General features: G+C 34.2%; 1 protein-coding gene across 6 annotated transcripts in view; it reads right to left on the reverse strand.

The window, feature by feature from the left end:
- LOC150093191 (U2 snRNP-associated SURP motif-containing protein) overlaps positions 1–26,181 on the reverse strand; it is a 467,947-nt gene that overhangs the window by 319,640 nt on the left and 122,126 nt on the right. For all 6 annotated transcript variants that reach the window (XM_090413350.1, XM_090413354.1, XM_090413351.1 and 3 more), the window contains 2 exons: positions 23,470–23,558; positions 2,078–2,243 (listed from right to left, as the gene is read on the reverse strand). In XM_090413350.1, the coding sequence (XP_090269476.1) occupies positions 2,078–2,243; positions 23,470–23,558 (255 nt within the window). The remainder of the gene's footprint in view (positions 1–2,077; positions 2,244–23,469; positions 23,559–26,181) is intronic.

The raw sequence follows: 26,181 nt of genomic DNA on the forward strand, positions 1-26,181 counted from the left end.
GTGGCTGTTCATTTGAAGCAATCTGGTGCGAAATTAAGACCAGTAAGACAAAATATACAGATTGTTGCTGCTAAAGGCAAGGGAGTTCCACAGATCTGGAAGACATGCATCGCCAAATCAGTACAATGAGTACAGGTCGAGTGATTATTATGGGGGGGGGGGGGGCTTCAACTATGGAGATATAGATTGGTAGGAAGAAAGATCACATGGCAGAACTGCTAGAGATAATTACTTACAATAGTGTGTGATGGAGAGGACTAGGGCCAGAGAGTACTGGACCTGGTCATAAGATCAGAAGAGCTATCCATAACCAAGGTGACAACATTGCCTCCAATAGTGAAAGCGACTATGCAGTCTTGACTTGGAAAATTGTAAAACATGAGGAATATTCTATCAGGAAGGGATATTTGTGGAACTACAAGGCAGGTGATTATGACATGCTTAGGAAGAAGCTTAAATCTGTACTTTGGCATAAAACACTGCAGGGTAAGGATGTTAGTAGTGAATGGTATGTAGTTAAGGGTCATCTAGAGGAAGCAATATTAAATTGCATACCTAGGTAAGCAGGGTTAATTGGGTGGAGGTTAGATGGATGAGTAATATCATCGAGCAAGAGCTGCGGAAGAAGAAAATGCTGTGGAGGATATATAAAGAGAAATGTGACCAGCATAGCCAGGAAGGCAAAATCAGATTTTGATTTTTGAAAAGAATTTAGATGAACAGGCCAAAGGGAATCCAAAAGAGTTCTTTTGTTATGTAGCAAGTAAGAGGAAGGATGACTGTGGAAGATTAACCTTAATAAGCGATGATGGTCACAAGGAAACAGAAGTGGATAAGGTTAATCTTCCACTCCCTTACTCTACCAGAGCTGAGACTTAAATTAAACAGCTTAGTCTAAGGCAGTGCCAGAATTGCACATTCTTGCAAAACCCTACTTGATATCCCATCTAATCCCACAGCTGTATTTACATTGAGATTCTGCAATATCCTGAGAACCTCCAATTCATCCACCTCTGTTCTTACTTTAGTGTCTGTCACATAGTGGAAAGAGGGCAAAATTATTCCTTTGCATAAAGAAAGTTCAAAGACTACAGTAGCAAATTATAGACCAATCAGTATCTCAGGCATGGTGATAAAAGTACTATAAAAATTGATAAAAAAGAGAATTCAAGAATGGGTAGATAAAAAATATGATACTGTATGAGGGTCAACATGGCTTTGTGAAGGTTCAGTCATGCCTTAGTAATTTACTAACTTTTTATAATAGAGTAATAGCTGAGTTGGATAAAGGAAATGGATGCATGATGATTTTGCAAAGGCATTTGACAAAATACCACACAGAACACTTACGTAAATTAGAACAAACGGGGATAAATATGACACTCGTTAAATGGATAAGGGGGTGGCTGCTGGACAGATATCAAAAAGTGGTATATGGAGGGGGAGAATTGAGATAAAAGCAGGTGACTAGTGGTGTGCCACAAGGTTCAGTGCCGGGACCACTGTTGTTTAATTTGTGCATAAATGATATAGGAAATAACTAGAAAGGAAATATTTGATGATGCGAAAAAATGTTTTTTTAAAACACTTCTAATTGTGCATTATATTTAATTTCGCATCATCAGTTATTTCCAGAAAGGAAATAACCGATGATGCAAAATTAAATACAATGCACAATTAGAAGTAATTTAAAAAACATTAGTTTCTTCTATAACTACATAGTGGTTGTCACCTTTGTTAGTCTTTACTATTTGTCTTATAGTTCGTATATATAAACCTGAAGAAATCCTATGTAATTAGCATGAAACATTGTGTTGTCAATTAAAACAATTGCCACCATCTTATTCCAGTTTATATTTTCAAAGAAATTATTAAAACTCATACTTATTTTAATTTTTTTTCAGCATGACTTGGAATTATTGTTTCTAAAGGATGAATTTATAAATTCCAGGTAAATAAATTAATTTACTAGAATAGTATTTATTATAATTTAATAAACATCTGATTCCATTACTCAAAATAATTTTAATCTGCGAGAAACCAAAACAGTTCCCAAATTTTAACAAATGAAACTTACTATTTAGATTTTTCATAGCTCTTTCTCCATCTTTTCGATTCATGAAAGCAACAAATCCACAATTTCTACCTCGGGCTCTCTCTTCTTCTGACCGAGGCCACATGATCTTGACACTTGCAAGAGGACCATACTTCCCAAATATTTCACATAACTGCTGCTCTGTCATCTAGGGAAAAAAGTATATGCTGTTAATCTAGTTTGAAAGACAAAATACATAACACTATGCATCATTCTTACTTTCAAGATTTAAATTTCTAAACATTATTTTTTCTAAATTATCCAATAACAGACAGAATGAAACAAGTGTGTAATGCTGTGTTCAGTATATAATAGATAGAAATGTAATGAAATTTAATATAAATGTTGAAATGTTAATCATGTATACATCATCAAATTCCTGACAGGTATCCTCAAGGGGGTGTACAGAATATGATAGTACTACATGAAAAATTTATATCATTACTAACTTCCTATCTACAATTTTCCTCCAAATCAGTATGTTACTTGTCAAGACTCCAACATTATCAGATCTTATATTTCTATCGTCTAAGGCACTTTGTACCGTATCAATCCACCTATATCTTGGTCTTCTTCTGGGTCTTTTTCCTGCCAACCTGGCAGAGAACACTTGTGTTGCTAATCTTTCCTCGCCCATTCTGTTTAAGTGACCATACCACGTGAGATTTGCTCTGCTAACACATTCCTGGATGCTGACAATGTCAAGTTCTTTCCTAATATCCTCGTTTTTAATATGATATTGCCATTGATGCCATCTGTTAACACCTCTAATCCTTCTCAGGACTCTCATATCTGTGGTCTCTAGTCTTTGGTCAAGTGTTTGACTTCTGACCCAGCTCTCAGATCCATAAGTTAAAACTGGTTTGAACACTGTCTTGTATACAGCTAATTCAGTGTTCCGACTAATTTCTCTCTTATTCCATATGAATTTATTCAATTGACTTCCCACCATACCAGCTTTGCTGATTCTGTTGTCTATTTCTATATTTAATTTACCATCTTCACTAAAAACCGTGCCTAAATAGCTGAAATGTTTTACTTGTTCCACAGGTTCTCCGTTCACAACGCAGTTGACATTTTTAATGATTCTGCTTATTTTCATTGTCCTTGTCTTTTTATTGCTGACCTTCATACCATATCTATAACAACAGTTATTCAATTTAGTCAGGGAATCTTGCAAACTTGTAGCAGATTTATTCAGAAGTATAACATCATCCGCATAAAGCAAAGAGCTGACATTAACAGCTCCAATTCTGATATCATGTTTAATACCACTTTCCTTCATAATATGATCCATATAGATAATGAATAACAGAGAGGATAATGTACATCCTTGTCTCACGCCAGATTTAACATTAAACCATCTTCCTGTACTTCCTTCAATTCTAACTGCTGACTTACAACTCAAATAAAGATTAAGTATTGCTTGATATAACCCCCATTAACACCATATAATTGTAGAGTATTGAATAGCTTCTCTCTTGGCATCTTGTCATATGCCTTTTCCAGATCGAAACTTAAATACAGATTTTGTTATATTCCCATGCTTTCTCAACTATTTGTCGTAAAGTGAAGATCTGATCCTGACAGCCTCTATTTGGCCAGAATCCAGCTTGTTCTTCACCAAGCTTTTCTTCCACAATTCTTCTCAACTGTTTCTCAAGTATACTGTGTTAGATCGTGAATGAGGCTTCCTTTACTAGACAGACACTCATTTGTGATCTAACAATGAAAGGAGCTTTAAACCTGAGAAAATACCTGTACTGCTGGTCAAAATTGTATTGGAAAGAAATAAGGAAGGGGGGGGGGGGGTAAAGTAAAGTGTATTATATAATTGTGTAATGAGTGGGCATCTAATTATTAAGTATATATCCATTTACTTATTGAAAAGGAAAGATTGTGAATTAATATGTGTAATTTTAACGAAGGAAAATAATGTGTATAAATAGAAATAAAGGAATGGTATGTGTAAGCTCCAGGAAACAAAGAACACATGATGACTAAGAGCCTAAAGGACATGACCTTGACAAGCCCATATTGGAACCTTACAAACAAGGATTAGCTAATTCTCTGAGAGGAGCTCTCTCATGGGTTCGCAATGAAGCAATTTGATGCGACTGTGAAAGTAAGCTCCTTGGGAAAAAAAGGCAAATGATCAAAAGAAAAAAGAGGGAGAAAAAGTGGGAGACAGAGAGCGAAGGACACGAGGTGAAAACACAAGCCAAGAAAGGGAGGTAAGAAGTGAGGATGATCCTCGACTAGAAAGGAAAAGCTCGGGTCTCAGTCAAACCCGAACAATGATGATTAACCTCGAAGGATCCAGAAATCCCAGACAAGCACCTCAGATGTTCCAAGCTAATGGCAAAATTTCGGTGCGCGTGAATCCATGAGACGGGAAGGAAAGAATCTGTAGTGTGAATAAGGATCCAACCATGATGCACACGACTCGCACGTGGTGATACAGTGAAACAGTGAGCAGCCAGAAACGGCAAGGCAATTTTGTCTTTTCTACACTTAAGTGAGAGCGCTGAAGAAAAACACGTTAAGCAGTGTTGCTAAAAGGAAAACTGAAACTAATTTATTTGTCGGAGTAACTTTAGGAACACCGGACTGGTAATCCAAAGAGCCATGTCAAGTGATTCTTGCTCAGTTTAGTATGCAGATGTTACCTAAGCTCTTTTCCCTGAGACTTTGTCTATATAGATAGATAAATTTGTATTAATTGCCCAAGTGCACGCCTTCCTTAGGGAATGATAAATGTGTTAATTTGTGAGATTTTCATGTGGTATTGTTTGATTGTGGTTTAATCTAATTAAGATAACAGAAGAATTGATTATGTCATGTTTAATGTAAATTTATTAGTGTAAAATAAAACTTTGTTTTGTCAATTTGAAATCCTGGTATTAAATTTGTGTTTGAGACCTACATTTGCCACTCACTAAACTACGAACCGTGATTAAGGGGAAAGAAAGATATAACCAAATAAGAAAGAGAAGGTGCTATGACTGCAACATTTGAGAGCCCCCGAACATATCTAAGGTATAATAACTCTAACTGGCACAGTATAATTATAAATTTGTTAGGGTTTGTTACCAAGGGAAAACCTCACAATCCCTGACCACAGAGAAAGTAGTTATAAGGCACATTCAGAATTAAGTAACATTAACACCCCAAAGATCTAACAACTGGCATAAATCTTGCCCGGAACACTCAGTAGGGAAATACCTCTGTAATTCTCACATTCAGTTTAATTTCCCTTTTTATATATGGACACTATCAGAGCTCTATTCCAATCATCGGGAATTCGTCTCTCTGTCCAGGCTTTCTGAACTATGCAGTGCAGCCACTGTAAGACTTTTATACCACCATACTTCAGCATTTCTGGTCGAATATCATCTACTCCTGCTGCCTTTCCACATTTCAAGCCTTTGATGGTTTTTTCTACTTCAAGTATGAATATGTATTCCTGACTGCATGCCTGGTCAGTGTTTTTTACCACTGTGCTGTCAGTACTGCTTGTTTCATTTAGCAGTTTTTCAAAGTAATTACTCCATACTTCAAGGATATCTTTTTCTTCCATTTTCATGTCACCTTTATCATCTCTAACTCCTTTTACAGCACTCTTTCCCCCATTCCTAAACTTCTTCAACAACCTCCAGAATGTTTTGCCACCTTCTTTATATTTATCTTCTATGTTCTTGCCAAAGTCCTCCCATAATTTTTGATTAGCTGGTTTTACACAGTGTTTAGCTTTCTTACATTTGTCTTTGTATTCTCTAAGAGCACAAGCTGACTTACTTGCCAGAAACTTTTGATATGCTTTCTTCTTTTCCTTCACTGCCTCTTTAACTTCCTGTGTTCACCATGGAGTTCTGATTTTTCTATCCTTGCAGACAACCTCCCCACATGCCTCTCTGGCTGAATCAATTGGGATTTTCTTCAAGGCTTGCCACTGAATCTCCAAGGTTTGGTTCCTGTTCTCAAACTCTTTCATTTTTTTTCTATAAGCTTTGTGTATTTTAGTCTACAGTTCACATCTGAGAGCTGCTCAACTTTTATTCACTTTAAAACTTTCTTAGATGTTATTCTTTTCAATATGAAATTCAATTTTATCCTGCTCAAGACTAAATAGTGATCACTTCCAATTTCAAATCCTCTGTACACTCTGGTGTCCTGCACCAGGGAGAAAACATCACTATCAACAATAACATAGTCAATGAGATTTCTTATTCCTTGCCTCTTCTCTCCATGTGAATTTGTGCACATTTTTATGTTGGAACATCGTATTAGTTAATTATGTATACTTTCATTTTTAAAGTGTACTTGACATTTGTTCCTTGCTTGCTTAAATCAAGTAAATTGACTTATCTTACATAACAACACTTCATTTCTTTAAATGTTTGTCAACTTCTGAATTTGATATCTGGTAAACAAACCCAAGATCTAACATTTTGATTGTTTATTTCTATATGGATTTACAAAACTTAATGTTCTAACAACCACACATATTGGAACAGGAATCCGATTTCAGTATAATTTTGTGTGGGTGGGCGGGGCACGTTTATCACATAAAATTTACATAAAGAATTTTAATGACAAAGTTAATCTATATAAATTTAATGCAAAGTGTATGCAACTACTATGCCATAAAATTTTGGGTAGAAGATATGATTAAAGATATTAACATAAAACAAATATTTAATTAAATTATTTTATGTTTCACAGGACAGAGTACTCAGTACTAGGACATATTCAATTATTTGCAGATGATATGAAGCTGAGGAGAGTTATTAAGTGCTGATGCCTTGACTCTTCATGAGAATTTAAATAAGCTGGAAAGATGAGCAAATGAATTTTCCTCTTAATTATAATTACTCATCATTGTTTCTTGGCATTAACCCTTGAGGGGTCAACAAGGTACTATGACAGTAACACAATTAGATTCAATATCATTTTGTGTAAATAACTTTCATCCTTATAATGATCTATTTGTCAGGCTTCCAAATATAATCAGCTATTAAATTCCTATATGCTAAGCTACTGTTAACTGTACAAATCCATTTATATCTTGGCCTTTTTCCTCAGGTTTGTTTCACATGCCTGTTTTTAGTTCCCAATCTCTCATTTTATTTCTGTTTCAGTAACCATAACCATCCTAGATCATTATTTTATTTCTAACCCGACTCTCAGATCCACATATGTTAAAAGGGAAGTACTGATTGATTACACTGGCCAACAAAAAAATTTTTTTTTTCTGCTGATTATGATCTGACATTTATTTTTTACTAATTTGAGTGCGCTGATTTCAAATATCAAACCCATTTTTCTCTATCACGTCAGGTTTTTCCTCTATGGCATTTTCTTTTTGCTAATTTGTAAGTTTTTGATAGTTTTTAGGAGGCAGTACTATTTAGAGGATAGCTTATATCAAAAAAAATCGATTTTTTAATATTATTTTCTAAAAGTATGTACTTTTAAAAATCTGTTCCTAACTTTTTATCAAGACATTCGAAAAATTCCCAAAGATATAGCCTATTATTCAAAGTGGTGCGCAGATCAGAATCGGAGTGCTCACCGCTCTCGCTTGTTAGTAAACGAATAAATGCGTAAGAACCTGCAATGGCACGTACTGGCGCTTTGAATGCGAGAGAGGCCGATAACTGACCTAATACATTTAGGTGATGAAAAGTAGGCGATGACAACTGCCTAAAACAAATGAATGCTATATGCGTCATAGCAGACAAAGAACGATCGAAATCAGTCAATTGTTAATCGATCGTGAAAGTATGTTGAGCGCTTATAAAGTTTCAATAAAGTCTCTGGTTTTTTTTTGTCTTGTTAATTGCATGTTAGTTGGCAGTGAAGAAAATACATCATGTCTACTACTCGAAATTGTGTCAATAGTGTAGATTCATTCTGCTACATTTGTGGCAGCTTTACTGTTCCCAGTCAAAGGACAAATATCACTGTTTTCATTAAGAAAGTGTGCTTTGCATACTTTGACGTAAAAATTGCAGATCAGGACAAGTCATGGGCTCCAAATAAAGTGTGTAAGTCATGTGTAGAAAATTTACGACAGTGGAGCAAGGCAAAATGCCAAAAATTAGCTTTTGGTATTCCAATGATTTGGCGTGAACCAAAAAATCATGTAGATGATTGCTATTTTTGTTCAGACTTCTGGTTAAAAAAACGAAGAATAAGAAAAAAATCGTGTATCCAAATCTCGACTCAGCAATTTGGCCAGTTGCTCATTTCAATGAAATAGCCGTGCCAATTTATAAAGGACTTCCTTTACTTGAGAACGAGCATGATCAGGATATGCCAGATGTTCTTGAGGAGCAAGACCTGGATGTTGATTTAGACAATGAAAATTTAATTTCTAGTTCTGGACCGCAACGTTTTACTCAAGCGGAATTGAATGACTTAGTAAGAGATTTGGGCCTATCAAAGGAATCATCGGAATTGTTAGCTTCAAGATTAAATGAAAAAAACTTACTGGAGCAAGATACGAAGATAACTTTTTATCGTAGCAGGGAAAGTAATCTTGTACAATATTTTAAACATGAGTGTGGGTTTGTTTACTGTAACAATGTGTCAGGTTTACTAACTGAAATGAGTGTTGTACAATATCATCCAAATGAGTGGCGTTTATTTATCGACAGTTCAAGCAGAAGTCTCAAGTGTGTCTTACTACACAATGGGAATGTATATGGCTCAATTCCTATTGGCTATTCAGTCCACTTAAAGGAAACATATGAGGACATTAAAAAGGTTCTGAAGTCATTAAAATATACAGACTATAACTGGATCATCTGTGTGGATCTCAAAATGGTGAACTTTTTACTTGGCTTTCAAAGAGGATATACAAAGTTTCCGTGTTTTCTATGCTTCTGGGATAGTCGAGCTAGAAACTAACACTGGAGTCAGAAACATTGGCCTCTTAGAATATCCTTAAATGTTGGAGAACAGAATGTTATAAATCAACCCTTAACCGACAAAGAAAAAATAATTTTTCCACCTCTACACATCAAACTAGGTCTTATGAAGCAGTATGTTAAAGCTTTTGATTCACAAGGTGACTGTTTCAAATACATATGTGAAAAATTTCCATGACTTAGTTATGAAAAAATTAAAGCCAGTGTATTTGATGGACCGCAAATTAGAACTTTAATGAGAGACCCAAATTTCATCAACTCTATGAACGAAATTGAGAAAGAGGCCTGGACTTCATTTACGATGGTTGCGAATAATTTTCTTGGAAACAAAAAAAGCGTGCAATTACAAAGATCTAGTGGAAACAATGCTTGAAAATTTCCAGTGCCTAGGTTGCAACATGAGCATAAAGCTTCATTTCCTATACAGTCATCTTGATAGATTTCCCAAGAATTTAGGTGCTGTAAGCGATGAACAAGGCGAAAGATTTCATCAAGACTTAAAAACTATGGAAGATCGGTACCAAGGAAGATGGGATTCTCACATGATGGCCAACTACTGTTGGAGTATTCAAAGGGATTGCCAAAACAGAACGCACAGCAGAAATTGCTACAAACAAAAATTTATTCCCTGAAACTCATGTGTTAGTAAAATTGTTATTTTTTTATAAATATTCTTGTAATTTTTAATGAATATTGTTAAGTAGTTATATATCTAATTATCGGCCTCTCTCGCATTCAAAGTGCCAGTACGTGCCATTGCAGGTTCTTACGCATTTATTCGTTTACTAACAAGTGAGAGCAGTGAGCGATCCGATTCTGATCTGGGCACGCTTTGAATAATAGGCTATATCTTTGGGAATTTTTCGAATTTCTTGATAAAAAGTTAGGAATAGATTTTTAAAAGTACATACTTTCAGAAAATAATATTAAAAAATCGATTTTTTTTTGATCCTCTAAATAGTACTGCCTCCTTAAAAATATCAAAAACTTACAAATTAGCAAAAAGAAAATGCCATAGAGGAAAAACCTGACGTGATAGAGAAAAATGGGTTTGATATTTGAATCAGCGCACCCAAATTAGTAAAAAACAAGTCAGTAAAAATTGTGTTGGACTGTGTTATTGATGTTTATGTTTCATATATTTTTTGGAAAGGCAATATGCGTGAAACTTATAAGAACTTTTGAATTTTGCACATGCATTTGTGATATTACTTTTAATGCATTTTTAAAAATTAATTTTAGAAATATTCGCACTTTTTCTTCCATTATGCAACTGTCATCCTCTATTTGTGCACTGATAATGCATACGTAATTTGGACAAAAGCACAACTAGTATTAATATTAAAAATTTCTCATCTCATCTTCTTTATACCTGCTTTTACCTTGCAGTGTTGAGGGTTTTATTAATCATCAGACCTCAAGCCGTTAACAGGATAACGTGGTCAGCCCTACGTCCCGCTGTATCCAATGTCCTGTAGTGTTGAGTTCTCAAGGCCGGTTTGCCTGCTTTGCAGGATGAAAAACCCCTACTGTCGACGCCCAAGACCGGCTAACTTGGCTATGGCTGAAGAAAATCCTTCAGCTCCTCACGTCACTGACGGGAATCGAACCTAGGACACTCCTTCCCCCAGCATATGGTTGCGAAACGCAAAGCCACTAGGCTAGTGGTGTTCAACCTTTTTTTACTATGTGAGCTACTTTTTTATAATAAGTTATTCAGCGATCAACTCGCTTATAAGTTATTCGGCGATCAACATGATATCACGTTCCCCCAAACCTGATATCCGATTACGCACAAATAAACAAATAAAAATAAACGACTAAAAACTTTATTTGTGTATTCAAAAATTTATTTATCACTTTTAATTATTTTAATACAACAACAACAACAAAAAAAATATTGGAATAAAATATTTATTTCTCTATTTTGGAAAACCAAAGTTAGAAAAAACAACAGACTGATTACAAACTCACAAGTTAAAGGAAATGCTAGTTGATTAAAAAAAGAAAAAAAGTTAATGTGAAATTTGGCATTGTTTGGACCTCGCAATATTTTCATAGTCAAGTTGATATGAAGAAGTGGCCAATCGCAGACAATCATCCAAACGATCATTTGTAATTTGGTTTCTTAATTGATTTTTTATGAAGTTCATATTTGAAAAAGCTGATTCTGACAAGTATGTCGATCTGAAACACGACAGAATTTTTCGCGCAATATCAGTTAATATTGGGAATTTTTATGCACATACTTCCAAATGACTTCGTTGTTTATTGATTTTAAATGTAAACTATTCTGAATGTTTATTATCTCACGTTCTACTTCAGCTTGGTTTATATCAAACAGCCCACTAATTTTATTTGAAATTTCTGTGATGTTCAAGTGTTCTTGAAATGGATTATTGATAAAAGATACAATCATTTCAGTTTTATTAAAATCTTTAAATCTTGAATTTATTTCTTCCTCAACTAATTCTATTTCATGAATGAATTCTTTTAAATCATAGCAAAGCATTTCTTGATTTTGTTCAAAAAATTTTAATAAATATGGGAGATGTCTAAATTCATGGTCATTTATATTTTTCTTTAATAAAAGTAAGTATTGTTGGAAAGTTTTTATTGAACTTAACATTGTTCTCTACCTTGTAACTCAAAATTTAAATTACTTAATTTCGTACAGAAATCTACTAAAAATGATAAGTGTAACAACCATCTTTTATCACTCAATTGTGGATTAATATCTCCTTTTTCATCAAGAAAAATTTTTATATCGTTAATTAATACAAGAAATCTTTCTAAAAATTTACTTCTGCTGAGCCAGCGAACATTATTGTAAAACAGAAGTTCCCTATCATCATCTGCCTGTAATTTAAATAACCACCGTGGCAGGGCTTTTCCTCGAACAGAATTTACAATTTTAAATGTAATATCCAAAACATCTTTTCTGTTTAATCTTTTACTACACAGTACTTGTTGGTGAATAATACAGTGGTACATTAAAAAATCTGGATATTTGTCATAGTTTTTACATAATGAAATGAAGGCTGATTTATTACTATCATTGCAGGTGCACAATCAGTAGTAATAGACACAAGTTTAAAAAGCGGAAGTTTGTGTTGTTTCACAAATTCATCAAATGCCAAAAAAATGTCTTCTCCCCTAATCCCTCCCAATAATGGTATAATTTTCAAAAGGTCTTCTTTACTTGAATAATCTTGAAATACCATGTGAATAAATACCATTAACTGAGCAATATCAGTGAAGTCATTTAATTCATCAAATTGTAATGAAAACGCAACACACTGGTGAATGTCTGACATTAACCTGGCCTGGAAACTTTTCTCCAGCAATTGGAACTCTTCCTTTCAGCAATTTGAAACCTTGTCTGTGGCCTAGACGTAGTCTCTCTCTAGCGATGTCTCAAACCGAGAAGCTCCTTTCTGGAAGCGGGAAACTTTCTCTCAAGCAACGTGGATCTGGGCAGTCTCTGACAGCAATTCTGGAACAGGGACCCCTTCTGCTTGCTTCAGTCCCTTTTTATTAGGCCTCCTCTGAGACCTCGCATGATGTTTATCGCATGATCGGTATGAGTCTTTCATCTTAAGTTTCAAGTTCGGTACACCTTTTGTTCTCTCCTCCGCTTTCTTTTGATTGTAAGTTGCCGCCATCGGAAAGTCGTTTGAACTCTTTCGTTTCTGACTGACTTCGGAGATGTTTACACTTAGAGCCTGCAAGCCTTTCTCATACATACAAGTGTCAATAACAATCTTTCTTCGATGACAAAAAACATTGCCTTTGTTTTTAACACTCTAACATATTCTTATTAAAGCAGTATATACAGTTAGCTTCAAAAGAGTTATTTACAAAAACATCTAATACAAACTATACCGAGACAAAGTTTATTTTTTTACAATATTCGCATGGGACTTAACCTAAGTAAAAAATCGATGTAATGTGCTTTGGAATATTTAATATTTAAGCTACAATCGAGTTTTTACACTTTGCTCATAATTGTATTCACTCTGCTCGCTGTTTGACTTCCACTGCTCCAAATTAATTCATTTACCCAGACTTATAAGAAAATTACTGATTTGATAATTTTAAAGAAAAATAAATAAACAATAGCAATACACTTAAAGCGAATTAAAAATAATACAAAATAATGATAAATAAAATATTATGTTTTCAGTTTTAATTAAATTTGTAAGTAAGGAAGAATATACAAGAGATCGACCAAAAATCGCTCTGGCCGATCGCGATCAATGGGTTGAACACCCCTGCACTAGGCTAACCATGCGGACTATTAAAAAAAAAATTTTTTTTTGTTATTTCATTTATGATCTTTTAAGTTACCTCACAGATAACTGACTTCGAAATTGCACTAAAATAATAATATACTAGACAGAATGGTCTCCTAGTAATTTCTGAGTTAGTTTATTCTAAATGCCATCGCATATCAGATCAGGTGAAACAGAAGACATTCAACTGGTCTGATTTGATTGGTCAAGTGGTCCACTCTACAACCTACAGGTTGCAGATTCAAATCCCACCATGGGCATGGGTGTTTTTGATTGTCTTTAGGTGGGAGATGAATTTCATCGCACAGTCTGAGATCACAACTACCACCACCATGCTTATTGGAGGCTTGAAATGGCTTGAAAAAGTTCCATGTTTGGTCTCTAGAGCAGGGTTGCCAGACTATGTAAATAAATAAAACATAAAAAATATTTAAAAATTGAATAAAAAGTAAAAAAGAAATCCTTAGCTCACCCACAGTACAAAGGTACTATAAGTTTGCAAATAATCTTTCATGGGTGTGAGCCACATAAAAAAAAATAAATAAATAACTTAGTGTAATAATAATGTCAATTTTCTCAATTAAGGACAATCTACACAACATTTTCAAATTACCAGTCTGATAAGCAATAGCTAGTATGAATATTATCAGGAAGACTAAGGTAAGTGATAACTGTTTTAGAAGGTATAAGAATAAGAATTAATCAAATTTAAAAACCAATAATAACAGAACATGCAGATGATAAAAATAAATTACTTTACTGGCAATTCTAATAGTTTTATCTCGAAAGATGTTGAAATAAAATAAGCATTGTTAATAAAATGTAAATTGTAATATGGCAAAATGCAGTAACATCACTACATTATTGCAAATTTGTTTTCTGTCTTAACAGAATTTAAGAAAGAAAGAAATTAAAGATACCAAGAAATTATATACTTGGTTTAACCCTTTATCCAAATGTAAACAAACAATTTTGCGCCTGAACTATTTTCAGGACTGGGGCAACTCGTATATAAAAGCTTATAACTTCACATTATTTGCCTTGGTATCCCATAATGCAAAGCACATATCCTTACAGGTATGTATAATGCTATGCATTATGGGAAGAGCCTGGGAATTCTGAGAACGAGTTGCCAAAGTCCTGAAAAATAGTTCAGGGGCAAACTTGTTTGCTTACACTTAGATAAAGGGTTAAACCAAGTATATAATTTTTTGTTATCTTCAATTTATAGCATAACCAAGTGAAAAAATTTCCAACAGAATTTAAGAAAGTCATAAACATTAAGGAGGGGAAGGTGGAGCTAGCAGAAAAATTAATGAAACGCCAACTAATTTAATTAAAAAAAAAAAGTGGTATCCTTCTAAATAATAAAGTATAAGATAATTTATTCAGGTAGGTATCAAGGAATGAAACAAAAGTAACCACAGTACTCATCAAAAAAACAAGAAGCTAAATTACTTAAATTAAGGGGATATTAAATCCCACATAGTTTTAAAACCGAATAAGAAACTCAAAGATTGGAATCAGAGAGTTTCTTGCCGAATATAGTAAACTATAAAGTATCGGCGACACTAGCGTTAGCCAATGCAAGTGATCCTAGTACGTAGTACAATACCAGGCAACTCATTGCAAAGGTGGGGGAAGTTCAGAACGCTATTCTTAGGTATTTTCCATAATGTAAAAACACATTTCCTAGGAAATGTATGCTGTTATTACATTATGGAGGGAGGTCACTACCCAGACCAGTTTCAGCCTTTTTTGAGGCTTCATCACTCTGAACTTCCCCCACCTTTGCAACAAGTTGCCCGGTATTGTACTACGTACTAGGATCACTTGCATTGGCTAATGCTAGTGTCGCCGATACTTTATAGTTTACTATATTCGGCAAGAAACTCTCTGATTCCAATCGTTGAGTTTCTTATTCGGTTTTAAAACTATGTGGGATTTAATATCCCCTTAATTTAAGTAATGTTTTCATTGCCAAAATGAAGCTTATTAGCTCTTTATACTTAAGAAGCTAAATTTCAAAAAGGAAAAATTGGTTAGCACAGAATGTTGTAACAGAGAGAAAGAGAAAAAATTTTTCCAAGTCATTAGAGAGTTAATAAGTCAAGATTCTGCTGGATGATTTAAATAGATTGGTTGTCTGGGTTAAAGAATCATGGCTTCCAGTTTGTGTGTATAAGGAATAAAAAACTAAGTATATGTATTGCAGTGACAGAACTGGACTGCAAGAAATCGATGAGGTTGGGGATTTAGGGGTAATGGTGGACAAAAAGTTAAAGTTTAGAGGACACAAAACAAAAAAAGGACAAAATAGCTCAAAGGATTTTGTGAATGTTAAGAAACACACTGCCAAGCAAGAATAACGAAGTTATTATCCCTCTTTATAAAGTTTTCAAAATGACATCTGGACTACTGTACAATTTTTGTGGCATAGGTTTCTTGAGGACTAAGAACTCAGAAGTCAGTGACCAATATGGTGACTGGTTTGTGAAATGCTCCCTATAAGGATAGGCTGAAGTTTATAGGTTACATAATTTAGTTGACAGCTGGAAAAGAGGAGATATGATAGAAACAAGTTAAGTTACTAAAAGAGTTTTATAGAGCATATGCTAAAGAAATCTTTCAATACATGGCTGACAAGGGATCACCCCTGGAGTTGTGTAAGAGTGTGATTAGTAAAGACTAGATTTTTTGCATGGAGAGAAGTAAATGAATAGAATGTACAAACATACATATGTTAGTGTGGGGGGGGGGGGGTGTAAGAAAGTTTCAAAACAAGAAATAAAACTTGGGGGAAAGAATGACAAAATCTGTGTTGGTTTCTAGACAAAGGAAATTCAGCAGTCCATTAAAAAGAGGAAATCATATCAAATGCAACTGGCTAATAATGTGCCTCTTAAGGAATACAGAGAAAAATAAATGAAGGCAAGCAAAGTTACATGTAAAAATTAAAAAAAATTTATAGAAATAGTTTGGAAGGAATATAGTATATAAATATCATGAAGGTGATAAGCATTTGCTTCTTGCTACATGGAAGTATCCCATTTCCACCAAAGAGATTCTGGTACTATTAGTGGGTATTCCCAACTCTATTCCAGTTGGAGGAAATGCTAACTAGTCTAATTCTGTCCCCACTAGCAAATCTTTTAACATGAGGGTATATAGATATTCAAACCTAATCTGTTTTTGGGCCAAATCGCAATTACTTCTGCAACCACCACAGTCTATCTTAACTGTCCAAACCACACTCTATATGATTCCTTCTGCTACAAGAGTGATATTTCTGATTTTGTGCAGTCTGATATTCGTTGTCAGAGGATGCTTAATCTTTTTGATCTTTTATGGCTTAAGATTTCCTTATCTCATTATGTATTTATCTGCTGTCTTCACTGAGAATCCTGAAAATCATTCTGAACTCTTTGACTTCTTATCCATGAAGCATTCCTGCAATCAACTACCTCAACAGTAAGTCACCTTCCTTGGTGATTTTAATGTCCACAATTAACTGGTTCACTTTTTGAGTAACCACGCTCAAAGAGAAGCTGAGATATCTGCTGTAAGCAATGACCAAAAGCAAATTGTTCATCTACCAACAATAATATCCGACAACTCTATCCACACACACTTTGGATCTTTTCTTAACCAGTTCTCCTTCCAAGTAGAGGTGATATCTCCTCTTTGTAATTTAGATTATAATCCCATATGTAAAATGCCCTCTCCCTCAGCCATTCACAACTTCGTATCTTCTGGCACTATAACACCACCATACAGAAAGATCTTCAGGGCTTTTACTCTTATCATCTATGGTCAGATTACTGTTTCCTTCTTCCAGACACATGACACACAAAAGCGACCATTAACAGGGCTAAGTCTGACTTTGATAGGATAAGATGTATAAAATGCCTCCTACACTAACAGCAGTCATGCCTATGGTCCCTAGAAAAATAAACACTACTGGAAGCAGTTCTACCTGTGTCCCTGTTTCCCCCCCACACACACACCTATCACCCATATAGCAGTATTAAACATCACCTAAAGCTGATCTCCTGGCTATATTCTTCTCATCTAATGTGCACAGATGACCAAAGTAAACTGCCTCCATCTTTAACTGGAACACTGCATCAAGTTGCCTGAGCCTTTCACTAGAAAGATATCGGAAGAATTTTGATCAAGGTGGATACCAAAAAGCTTCTATTATGAGAGTATCCACCAAACAGCCTCAAGCAATGTGCTCCAGAACACCCATCTTTCATCATCTCTCCAATATGCTATGCTGATTATAAAAAAGTTCACCATAAAACCAGACACAATGCTCATACCTCAGTGCTGTCTAAAGAGAAGATCAACAGTCACTTCTTCAACACCTGGAGTAGTCAACTAATCAATGACCACCAATATGGATTCTGCCAGTCAAGATCTCTTGGTCTATAGCATCCACATCTGATCACACAAAAATGAAAGGACTGGAGAAGTCTGTGCTGTTGCACTTGACATTTCCAAAATATCTTATACGGTTTGTAATTGAGAGGTTCTGAGCACATGTCAACTTATGGTCTGTCTTCCACACTTTGTAATTGGATTCCCAGTTTTCTCTTGGGCCATTCACTTGTGGTAATGGTGGAAGGTGTTTTCTCTCTCTCTCTTTCAGATTATCCTGTTAATGCAGGCATTCCTCTAGGCTCTTATATCATCTGCCTTTCACATACATAAATAACCCTTTTTCTTTGGCCTTAAACCTATCGACAGTTACAGTGATGATAGTACTCTCCAGTCCTACTTATATGACAAACTCTGTAGTACTCAAACATAAACATCAAGCTTCAAGATTTGACAATCAGTGCCCTAAATAATCTCCATACCATCCTTCAACGGAGTGATGACAACCCAGTCACCTTCAATGCTTCCAAAATATAATTTTTTTTTTTGTTGAAAAAAAAAAAAAAAAAAAAAAGATAAAAAGATCCCAGTTCTTTATCCCTGTGATAATCCTCACAGGGATAAAGAACAGACAAGACCAGATCTCACTTCTCAGACTGACGCTTACTCCTAACCTCTTCTGCCAGAACTAACTTCTACAGCATACTTAGCTACCTAAAAACTTGGGACATTTTTACCTCATTTACAGTAGTGTACCTAATGCTTGTCTAAAAATTCTTGATACTGTCCAGAAGGAAGCAGTTTAGCTAAGTGATGACTCATCTCTCAAACACTCTCCAGCCAGTCTCACCAATGGTCACTTTCTGCACTCTCTCTCCTACAGATATTTTCATGGATGCTATTTAGCAGAACTGAAATCAATCATGCCCCCATTTCTGTTAACCCTACTATAATACAAGCAACAGCTGTCAAACATCCTTTTACAGCTGAATCGGTGACTCACTGAACCTAATATTCCCATTCATCTTTCACTCTACTTACCTCACTTCTGTGGAACAGTCTTTTTCATTAAGCATTATCCAAAGACCACAACATCCAGCTTTTAAAAAAGAATATCAACAGATTACTTTCCTCTTGACCCCTGGCCACATGCAGTATTGATTTGCTATACACTTTGTAGCCTCTCATATGCAGGAACGAAAAAAAGTTTCAGAAATGGAAAAGGAGAACTATAAAAACACAAAATAAGCATTGTTGACAATTTCAAAAATTAAAGAATGAAGTAAGAATAAACCAATTCATAAAAAGGGAAGGAAAACAGTGTGAGAATTATAGAGGAATTTCCTTACTGTTAAATGAATTAATGTGCACATATGCATGAGAAAAGAATAAGAAAAAACAACACCTGGAGAACTGGAAAACATCTGGATTTAGGCTAGTAGGATTGTAAAAGCTTATTTTTCAATTTAAGGCAGCTTAATAAGTCTTTCTATTTAGTTTCACTGATCTCAAAAACATACAAATAAGTTGTCAAGAAGAAAGAAAAAAAAAAGCTGCTTAAAACAATCTGTGTGGTATAAATGGAAATTATGTACAACTACTTACAGTTATTTATAAACTATATAGATCATCTTATTAAAGAAAGTAGTCTTAAACCCAATATTCAAATAGTAGATATTAACCTAGTTCTTTATTCCATGCAGATGACATGATCCTCTGTTTTAATGTCTTCAAGAGTTTTTTAGTCAAATCAAATAATTATCGTGACAAATATGGAATGAAAATCAGCAGAAAGTAGAAAAGCAAAACACTAACTTGCATTTTCAGTAGTGAACCTAAAGAAGTGATTATACAGTTCAGCTATTTAGGCACAATGTTTAGTGAGAATGCCAAATTAAATATGGAATAAATAAGCAGAAGCCAGGTGAATAATTTAAACACTAAAACATCAAGTTAGCATTACACAAAACAGTATTTATACACTTATTGATCTAAAAGTTGGGTTGAAAATGAAACAGATAATGAAAGCATGGACTTCAGATGTAAGAGTTTCTGAGGAAAATCAAGATTGTAAACAGATGGCATCAATATCAGAATCATACAAAATATAAAAATAACAAAAAGTACTTCAACTTTATTAATATCAGCAATGTGTAAGTACAATTAATTAAAATTAGTATGGTCAGTTTTACAGTGTGAGATGAAAGATAAGTAAAACGAGTGTTTAAAGTAAAATGGCAGGAAAAAGACCCACGATAAGACTAATATACAGGGTGATTACACAACCTGGATATCAGTCAGAAGGCATTTTCTATGTAATTCAAATTAATAAACATAAGGATGCTTAAGGATCAAAGCTGTATAACTGAGAGAAGGCCTCCACATAACACCTTTAAAGGAATGTGGAGAACTGACCAGGGTTTCTGACGTAATGTCCAATCGTCACCTTCTCGTGGTGCATCCTGTTGGGTATCTACCTGGATACTGAACAAACAAGGATGGGCTGACAATTTGGGATTTGGCCAATCAAATTGTATTCTTATAGGCTTAAACCACAATATAAAATGATGTACAACATGACACCATTTCTTGCCTGCTGGAGCATCGCCCAGTTAAACAAGGCACCTCTGTTGTTTTTGCCAGGGAACCAGGGCAAACAGCTAAAAGTCAGCTACTGGAACAAATCCTAAAACACACCCCAACTCAACATCACCTGAGTTCAAGATCAGTACTATCAACATAAAAAGTCTGAGTGGCAAAGAAATGGAGCTAGCTGAGGAATTGGATAAGTACCAGATAGACATAATAGGGGTGACTGAAACAAAAATGACAAAAGCTTGTGAGATTTTCTAAACAATAAATACAAAACGTTACATTCAGGAAATGACAAACAAGGAAAAGAAAGAGTAGTCAAAGTATTCAACACTAAATACAAAGCTAATCTTCTTGAATGGCAGGCCATATCAAGTAGGTTGATGTTGGCAAATATCAGAATGGGGAACTGAACAATGAGATTTATATGAGCTTATGGTCTCACAGAAGGTTCAACAAAGGTAGAAGCAAAGGAATTTTTAGGCTTTAGAGTAAGCAAATGACACAATGAAAAATAAAAAGTTGGTCCTTATAGGGGATCTAAATAGAAAAGATTGCCAGACATACAAAAATATTTCAAGAAAATTTGGAGAAAAGAGCAAAGCTAATAATAATGGCAAATACCTGTTGGATTTCTACTCAGGACATGTACATGTAATTACTAACACAATGTTCCAACATAAAAACGTGCACAAATTCAAATGGAGAGAAGAGACAAGGAATAAGAAAAGTCTCATTGACTATGTTATTGTTGGTAGTGATGTTTTTCCCTGGTGCAGGACAACAGAGTGTACAGAGGATTTGAAATTGGAGGTGATCACTATTTAGTCTTGAGCAGGATAAAATGGAACTTCATATTGAAAAGAAGAACATGTAAGAAAGCTCTCAGATTGTGAACTATAGACTAAAATACATAAATATTATTCAAAAGGAAATGAAAGAGTTTGAGAATAGGAACAAAACCTTGGCGATTCAATGGCAAATCATGAAGAAAACATGGATTGATTCAGCCAAAGAGGCATGTGGTGAGGTTGTCTTCAAGGATAGAAAAATCACAACTCCATGGTCTACAAAGGAAGTTAAAGTAGCAGTGAAGGAAAAAAAGAAAGCATATAAAAAGTTCCTGGCAAATAGGTCAGCTTGGACTCTTAGAGAATACAAATGTAAGAAAGCTAAACACTGTGTAAAAATAGTTAAACAAAAGACATGCAAAAACTTTGGTAAGAACATAGAAAATAAATATCAAGAAGGTGGAAAATAATCCAGAGGCTGTTGAAAGAGCTCAGAAATGGAGGAAAGAGTGCCGTAAAAGGAATTAGAGAAAATAAAGAGGACATGAAAACTGGTGAAAAAATGATATCATTGATGTATGGAGTAATTACTTCGAAATATTGCAAAATGAAATAATCAGTGACAGCACAGCAGTAAAAAACACTCAACAGGCATGCAATCAGAATACATATCCATACTTGAAGTAGAAAACGCTATATAAAGCACAAAATGTGGAAAGGCAGTGGGAGTAGATGATATTCGACCAGAAACACTCAAGTATGGAGGTATAAGAGTCTTGCAGTGGCTGCACTGCATAGTTCAGAAGGCCTGGACAGAGGGATGAATTCCAAATGATTGGAGTAGCGCTCTCATAGTACCCATCTATAAAAAGGGAAATAAAACTGAATGTAGGAATTACAGAGGTATTTCTCTACTGAGTATTCCTGGTAAGATTTATGAAAGTATACTTGAGAAATATTGAGAAGGAGTGTGGAAGAGAAGCTGGATTCATGCCAAATAGAGACTGCAGGATAAGATTTTCACTTTATGACAGATAGCTGAGATATCATGGGAATATAACAAAGATTTGTATCTAAGTTTTGTAGATCTGGAAAAGGCATGTGACAAGATGCCAAGAGAGAAGCTATTCAGAACACTACAATTTTATGGTGTCAATTGGGACATAATATCAAGATATACTTAGTCATTATTTGAGTTGTAAGTCAGCAGTTGAAATTGAAGAACAGGAAGATGGTTTAATGTTAAATCTGGTGTAAGATGAGGATTTACATTATCCCCTCTGTTATTCATTATCTATACAAATCACATTATGAAGGAAAGTGGTATTAAACCTGATATCAAAATTGGAGGTGTTAATTTCAGCTCTTTGCTTTATACAGATGATGTTATACTTCTAAATAAATCCAATACAAATCTGCAAGATTCCCTGACTAAATTGAATAATTATTGTAATAGATGTGGTATGAAGGTCAGCAGTAATAGGACAAAGACAATGAAAATAGGCAGAAGCATTGAAAATACCATCTGCATTGCGAATGGAGAACCTATAGAATAAGTAAAACATTGCAACTGTTAGGTATGATTTTTAGTGAAAATGGTAAATGAAATATGGAAATAGACAACAGAATCAATAAAGCTGGTATGGTAGGAAGTCAACTGAATAAATTTATATGGAATAAGACAGAAATTAGTCAAAACACTAAATTAGCTGTATACAAGACAGTGCTGAAGCCAGTTTTAACTTATGGATCTGAGAGCTGGGTTAGAAATAAAACACTTGAGACCAAAGATATTAGTCTTGAGAAAGAATGGGGGCGTGAACAGATGGTATCAATGGCAACAAGGATATTAGGAAAGAACTTGACATTGTCAGCATTCAAAAATGTGTTAGCAGAGCTAATCTCAGGTGATATGGTCACTTAAACAGAATGGGAGAGGAAAGATTAGCAAAACAAGTATTCTCTGCCAGGTTGGCAGGAAAAAGACCCAGGGGAAGACTAAGATATAGGTGGATTGATACAGTAAAAAGTACCTCAGAAAATAGAAATATAAGAACTGATAATGTTGGAGTCTTGACAGGTAACAGATTGATTTGGAAAATTGTAGATAGGAAGTTAGTGATGATGTCCTGTAAACCACTGAAGGGTGCACATCAGGAATTTTGATGCTGATGATGGTAGTGTGATGTCAAATAACAGAAAGTAAAATCTTTTAAGAGATGTGATTTATGTTTGAATCAACAAGATTAACTTAAATAATACTAATAAATAAAAATCATAATGTTCAATTTTGTAATTTTTTTATTCATTATAAATTTATTCACCATATAAACCACATTGTAAAATTTCAATTAAAATGAATAAATTGATAGATGTACCTTTGGATTAAGATTTCCAAGATAGAGATTTGTGGTACTTGGATCACCAGTATCATAAGACCCATAACTTGGATATCTGTAATCATCAGCTGCAAAAAATAAATAAATAATAATAATAAATCAAATAAATAAATAAATAACAAATAATAACAATAAAATAAAATAAAATAAACAAATAAAGAAAAAAAAACTAATTAAGATTCTAATAAAAGCAGAGAAAAAAGTTTTTACTTCTAATATTTTAAAGCTATTATAAGTTCAAATTATAAGAGACAGGTGTTCTCTATAGAGAATTTAACAGAACCAATTATATGTAAGTTTTGCATAAACCAAATTTTATCTGGAAATCCAAATTTAAACTCATCTGTTCATATTGACTCCTTAGTTAAAGTGACCATACCACCTGAGTATTTATTATTTGTAAAAAGGAATATTATATATCCATTTTAATTTTATAATATAATAATCAGCTGACACCTTTTATTCCCTTATAGGGAGTAGGTGAGGCCTTTAAACCCTATCCAGTTTTAGAGACTGAGTTTTAATTTTATAGCCAGATTAAAATTTTAAGTAGTGCAAACCAAGACAATTCCCATGATTAAGATATATATTCTCATAGGCTTGCAGGAAAATTTTAATTTCTATATTAAATAAATAAATAAATATATATATATATATATATATATATATATAACTTATTTTTGCCAGAATGAAGCCTTTGAGGCTCTTATTTTAGTAAACTTGTATTTGCATTATTTTTATTTTAGTATTATTATTGTATGTAGGCACAGGCTGAAAGAAATACTGCAATTTCTTTTTAAATAAAATTGAATTGAAGAAGAATTTAGACAATTCTTCTTCAAGTAGCTTCCACAGTGAGAGGGTGCAGCATCATGTCCTTCCAGTTTTCTCTGTTGGTGATTTTTTTTTCTGTTTCTGCATAGATATGTGATCCTATCCATGAGCTTATATCTTCAAACAATGTCTTTCATTTTTTACCTCTTCATCCTTTTCCCATAATTTTTCCTTCTAAAACTGCTAGTATTCTCTGTCCTGCTGAACATCTCCCAATCTCATCTTTCTCTGGATCATTTCCTGTAATAAAGATGTCTGTGCTCTCATTCACTAAAGGACATCATCTATTTATCGCATAATCTATCCATATTTTCAAAGCTATCCTATAGCACCACATTTCAGAAGCCATTATCTGTTGTCTTACTCTCTTCTTGAATACCCAAGTCTCATTTCCATATGCGAAAACTCGGTACACTAATGTTCTTTATCTTGATACCCACAGAACTTCTGAGCAGATCTTTATTTTTCCAGAGGGCATCTTTAGCTATGGCTGTTCTTGATTTTATTTCTTTATCTTGCTTTCCATCTGCAGTAAAGTAGGTGCCTAAATATTTGTATTCTGTTTTATGTTCAATTTTCATATTGTTTATGAATATTTCTGGGTTGGATCTGTTTTCTTTTGAGATTTTCATAAATTTGGTCTTTTTTTGCATTTAATTACATTTGACAATTTATTGTCAAATGTAATTAAATGTCATTTATTGTCAAATGTAATTTACTTTGTAACTAAGTGAAAAAATTTGCCTAGATTTTTCTCATTATGTTTTATGATGTTGATCAATCTCTTACTGCAAGCAGTTTCAATTGCTTCAGTTTCAGCAATTGGCCAAGTGTATAGATGTGAAAAATTCTCGATTGGAGAAGAAAGTGATCTAACAATAGAAAGATGGAGCAACAATCAGATATTGACAGGTCTGGACTATACACTGAGTGAGGGAGATGCTATGTCTACAGATCCTTAGTTTATTATATCCAAGTGTTTTGTGAAAGTCTGACAGTGCTTTCGAGGAGAAGTCTGCATGACTACTGCTGGGTAGCACTTCAGTAAAACAATATGTCAATGTTGATTCAATTTTTTCATCATCATCATCAAATTCCTGACATTTATCCTCAAGGAGTGTATAGGATATGACAGTATTACATGAAAAACTTACATCACCTTATAGATCTTATATTTCTGTCTTCTAAGGCACTTTTTACTATATAAATCCACCTATATCTTAGTCTTCCTCTGGGTCTTTTTGCTGGCAAACTGGCAGAGAAAACTTGTTTTGCTAACCTTTCCTCTCCCATTCTGTTTAAGTGACCATACCACCTGAGATTAGATCTGCTAACACATTCCTGGATGCCAACAATGTCAAGTTCCTTCCTGATATCCTTGTTTTTAATATGATATTGCCATTGATGCCATCTGTTCACACTCCATCTAACCTTTCTCAGGACTCTCATATCTGTGGTCTCCAGTCTTTAGTCAGGTGTTTTATTTCAAACCCAGCTCTAAGATCTATAAGTTAAAACTGGCTTAAGAACTGTCTTGTATACAGATAATTTAGTGTTTTGACTAATTTCTCTCTTATTCCATATAAATTTATTCAGTTGACTTCCTACCATACCAGCTTTATTGATTCTGTTGTCTATTTCCATATTTAATTTACCATCTTCACTAAAAATCTTGCCTAAGTAGCTGAAATGCTTTGCTTGTTCTACAGGTTCTCCATTCACAATGCAAATAATGCAACAATCAGATACTGACAGGTCTGGATAATACATTTCAATGTATAATGCATTTATACATTCTGGATAATGCATTTATACATTTCAATGCTTCTTCCTATTTTCATTGTTTTGTCTCGTTAT

This window comes from Typopeltis vanoorti, chromosome 24 (genome assembly GCF_054136105.1).
Source record: "Typopeltis vanoorti isolate ZY-2024b chromosome 24, IOZ_Tvanoo_1.0, whole genome shotgun sequence".
In the NCBI taxonomy this organism is placed as follows: domain Eukaryota; kingdom Metazoa; phylum Arthropoda; class Arachnida; order Uropygi; family Thelyphonidae; genus Typopeltis; species Typopeltis vanoorti.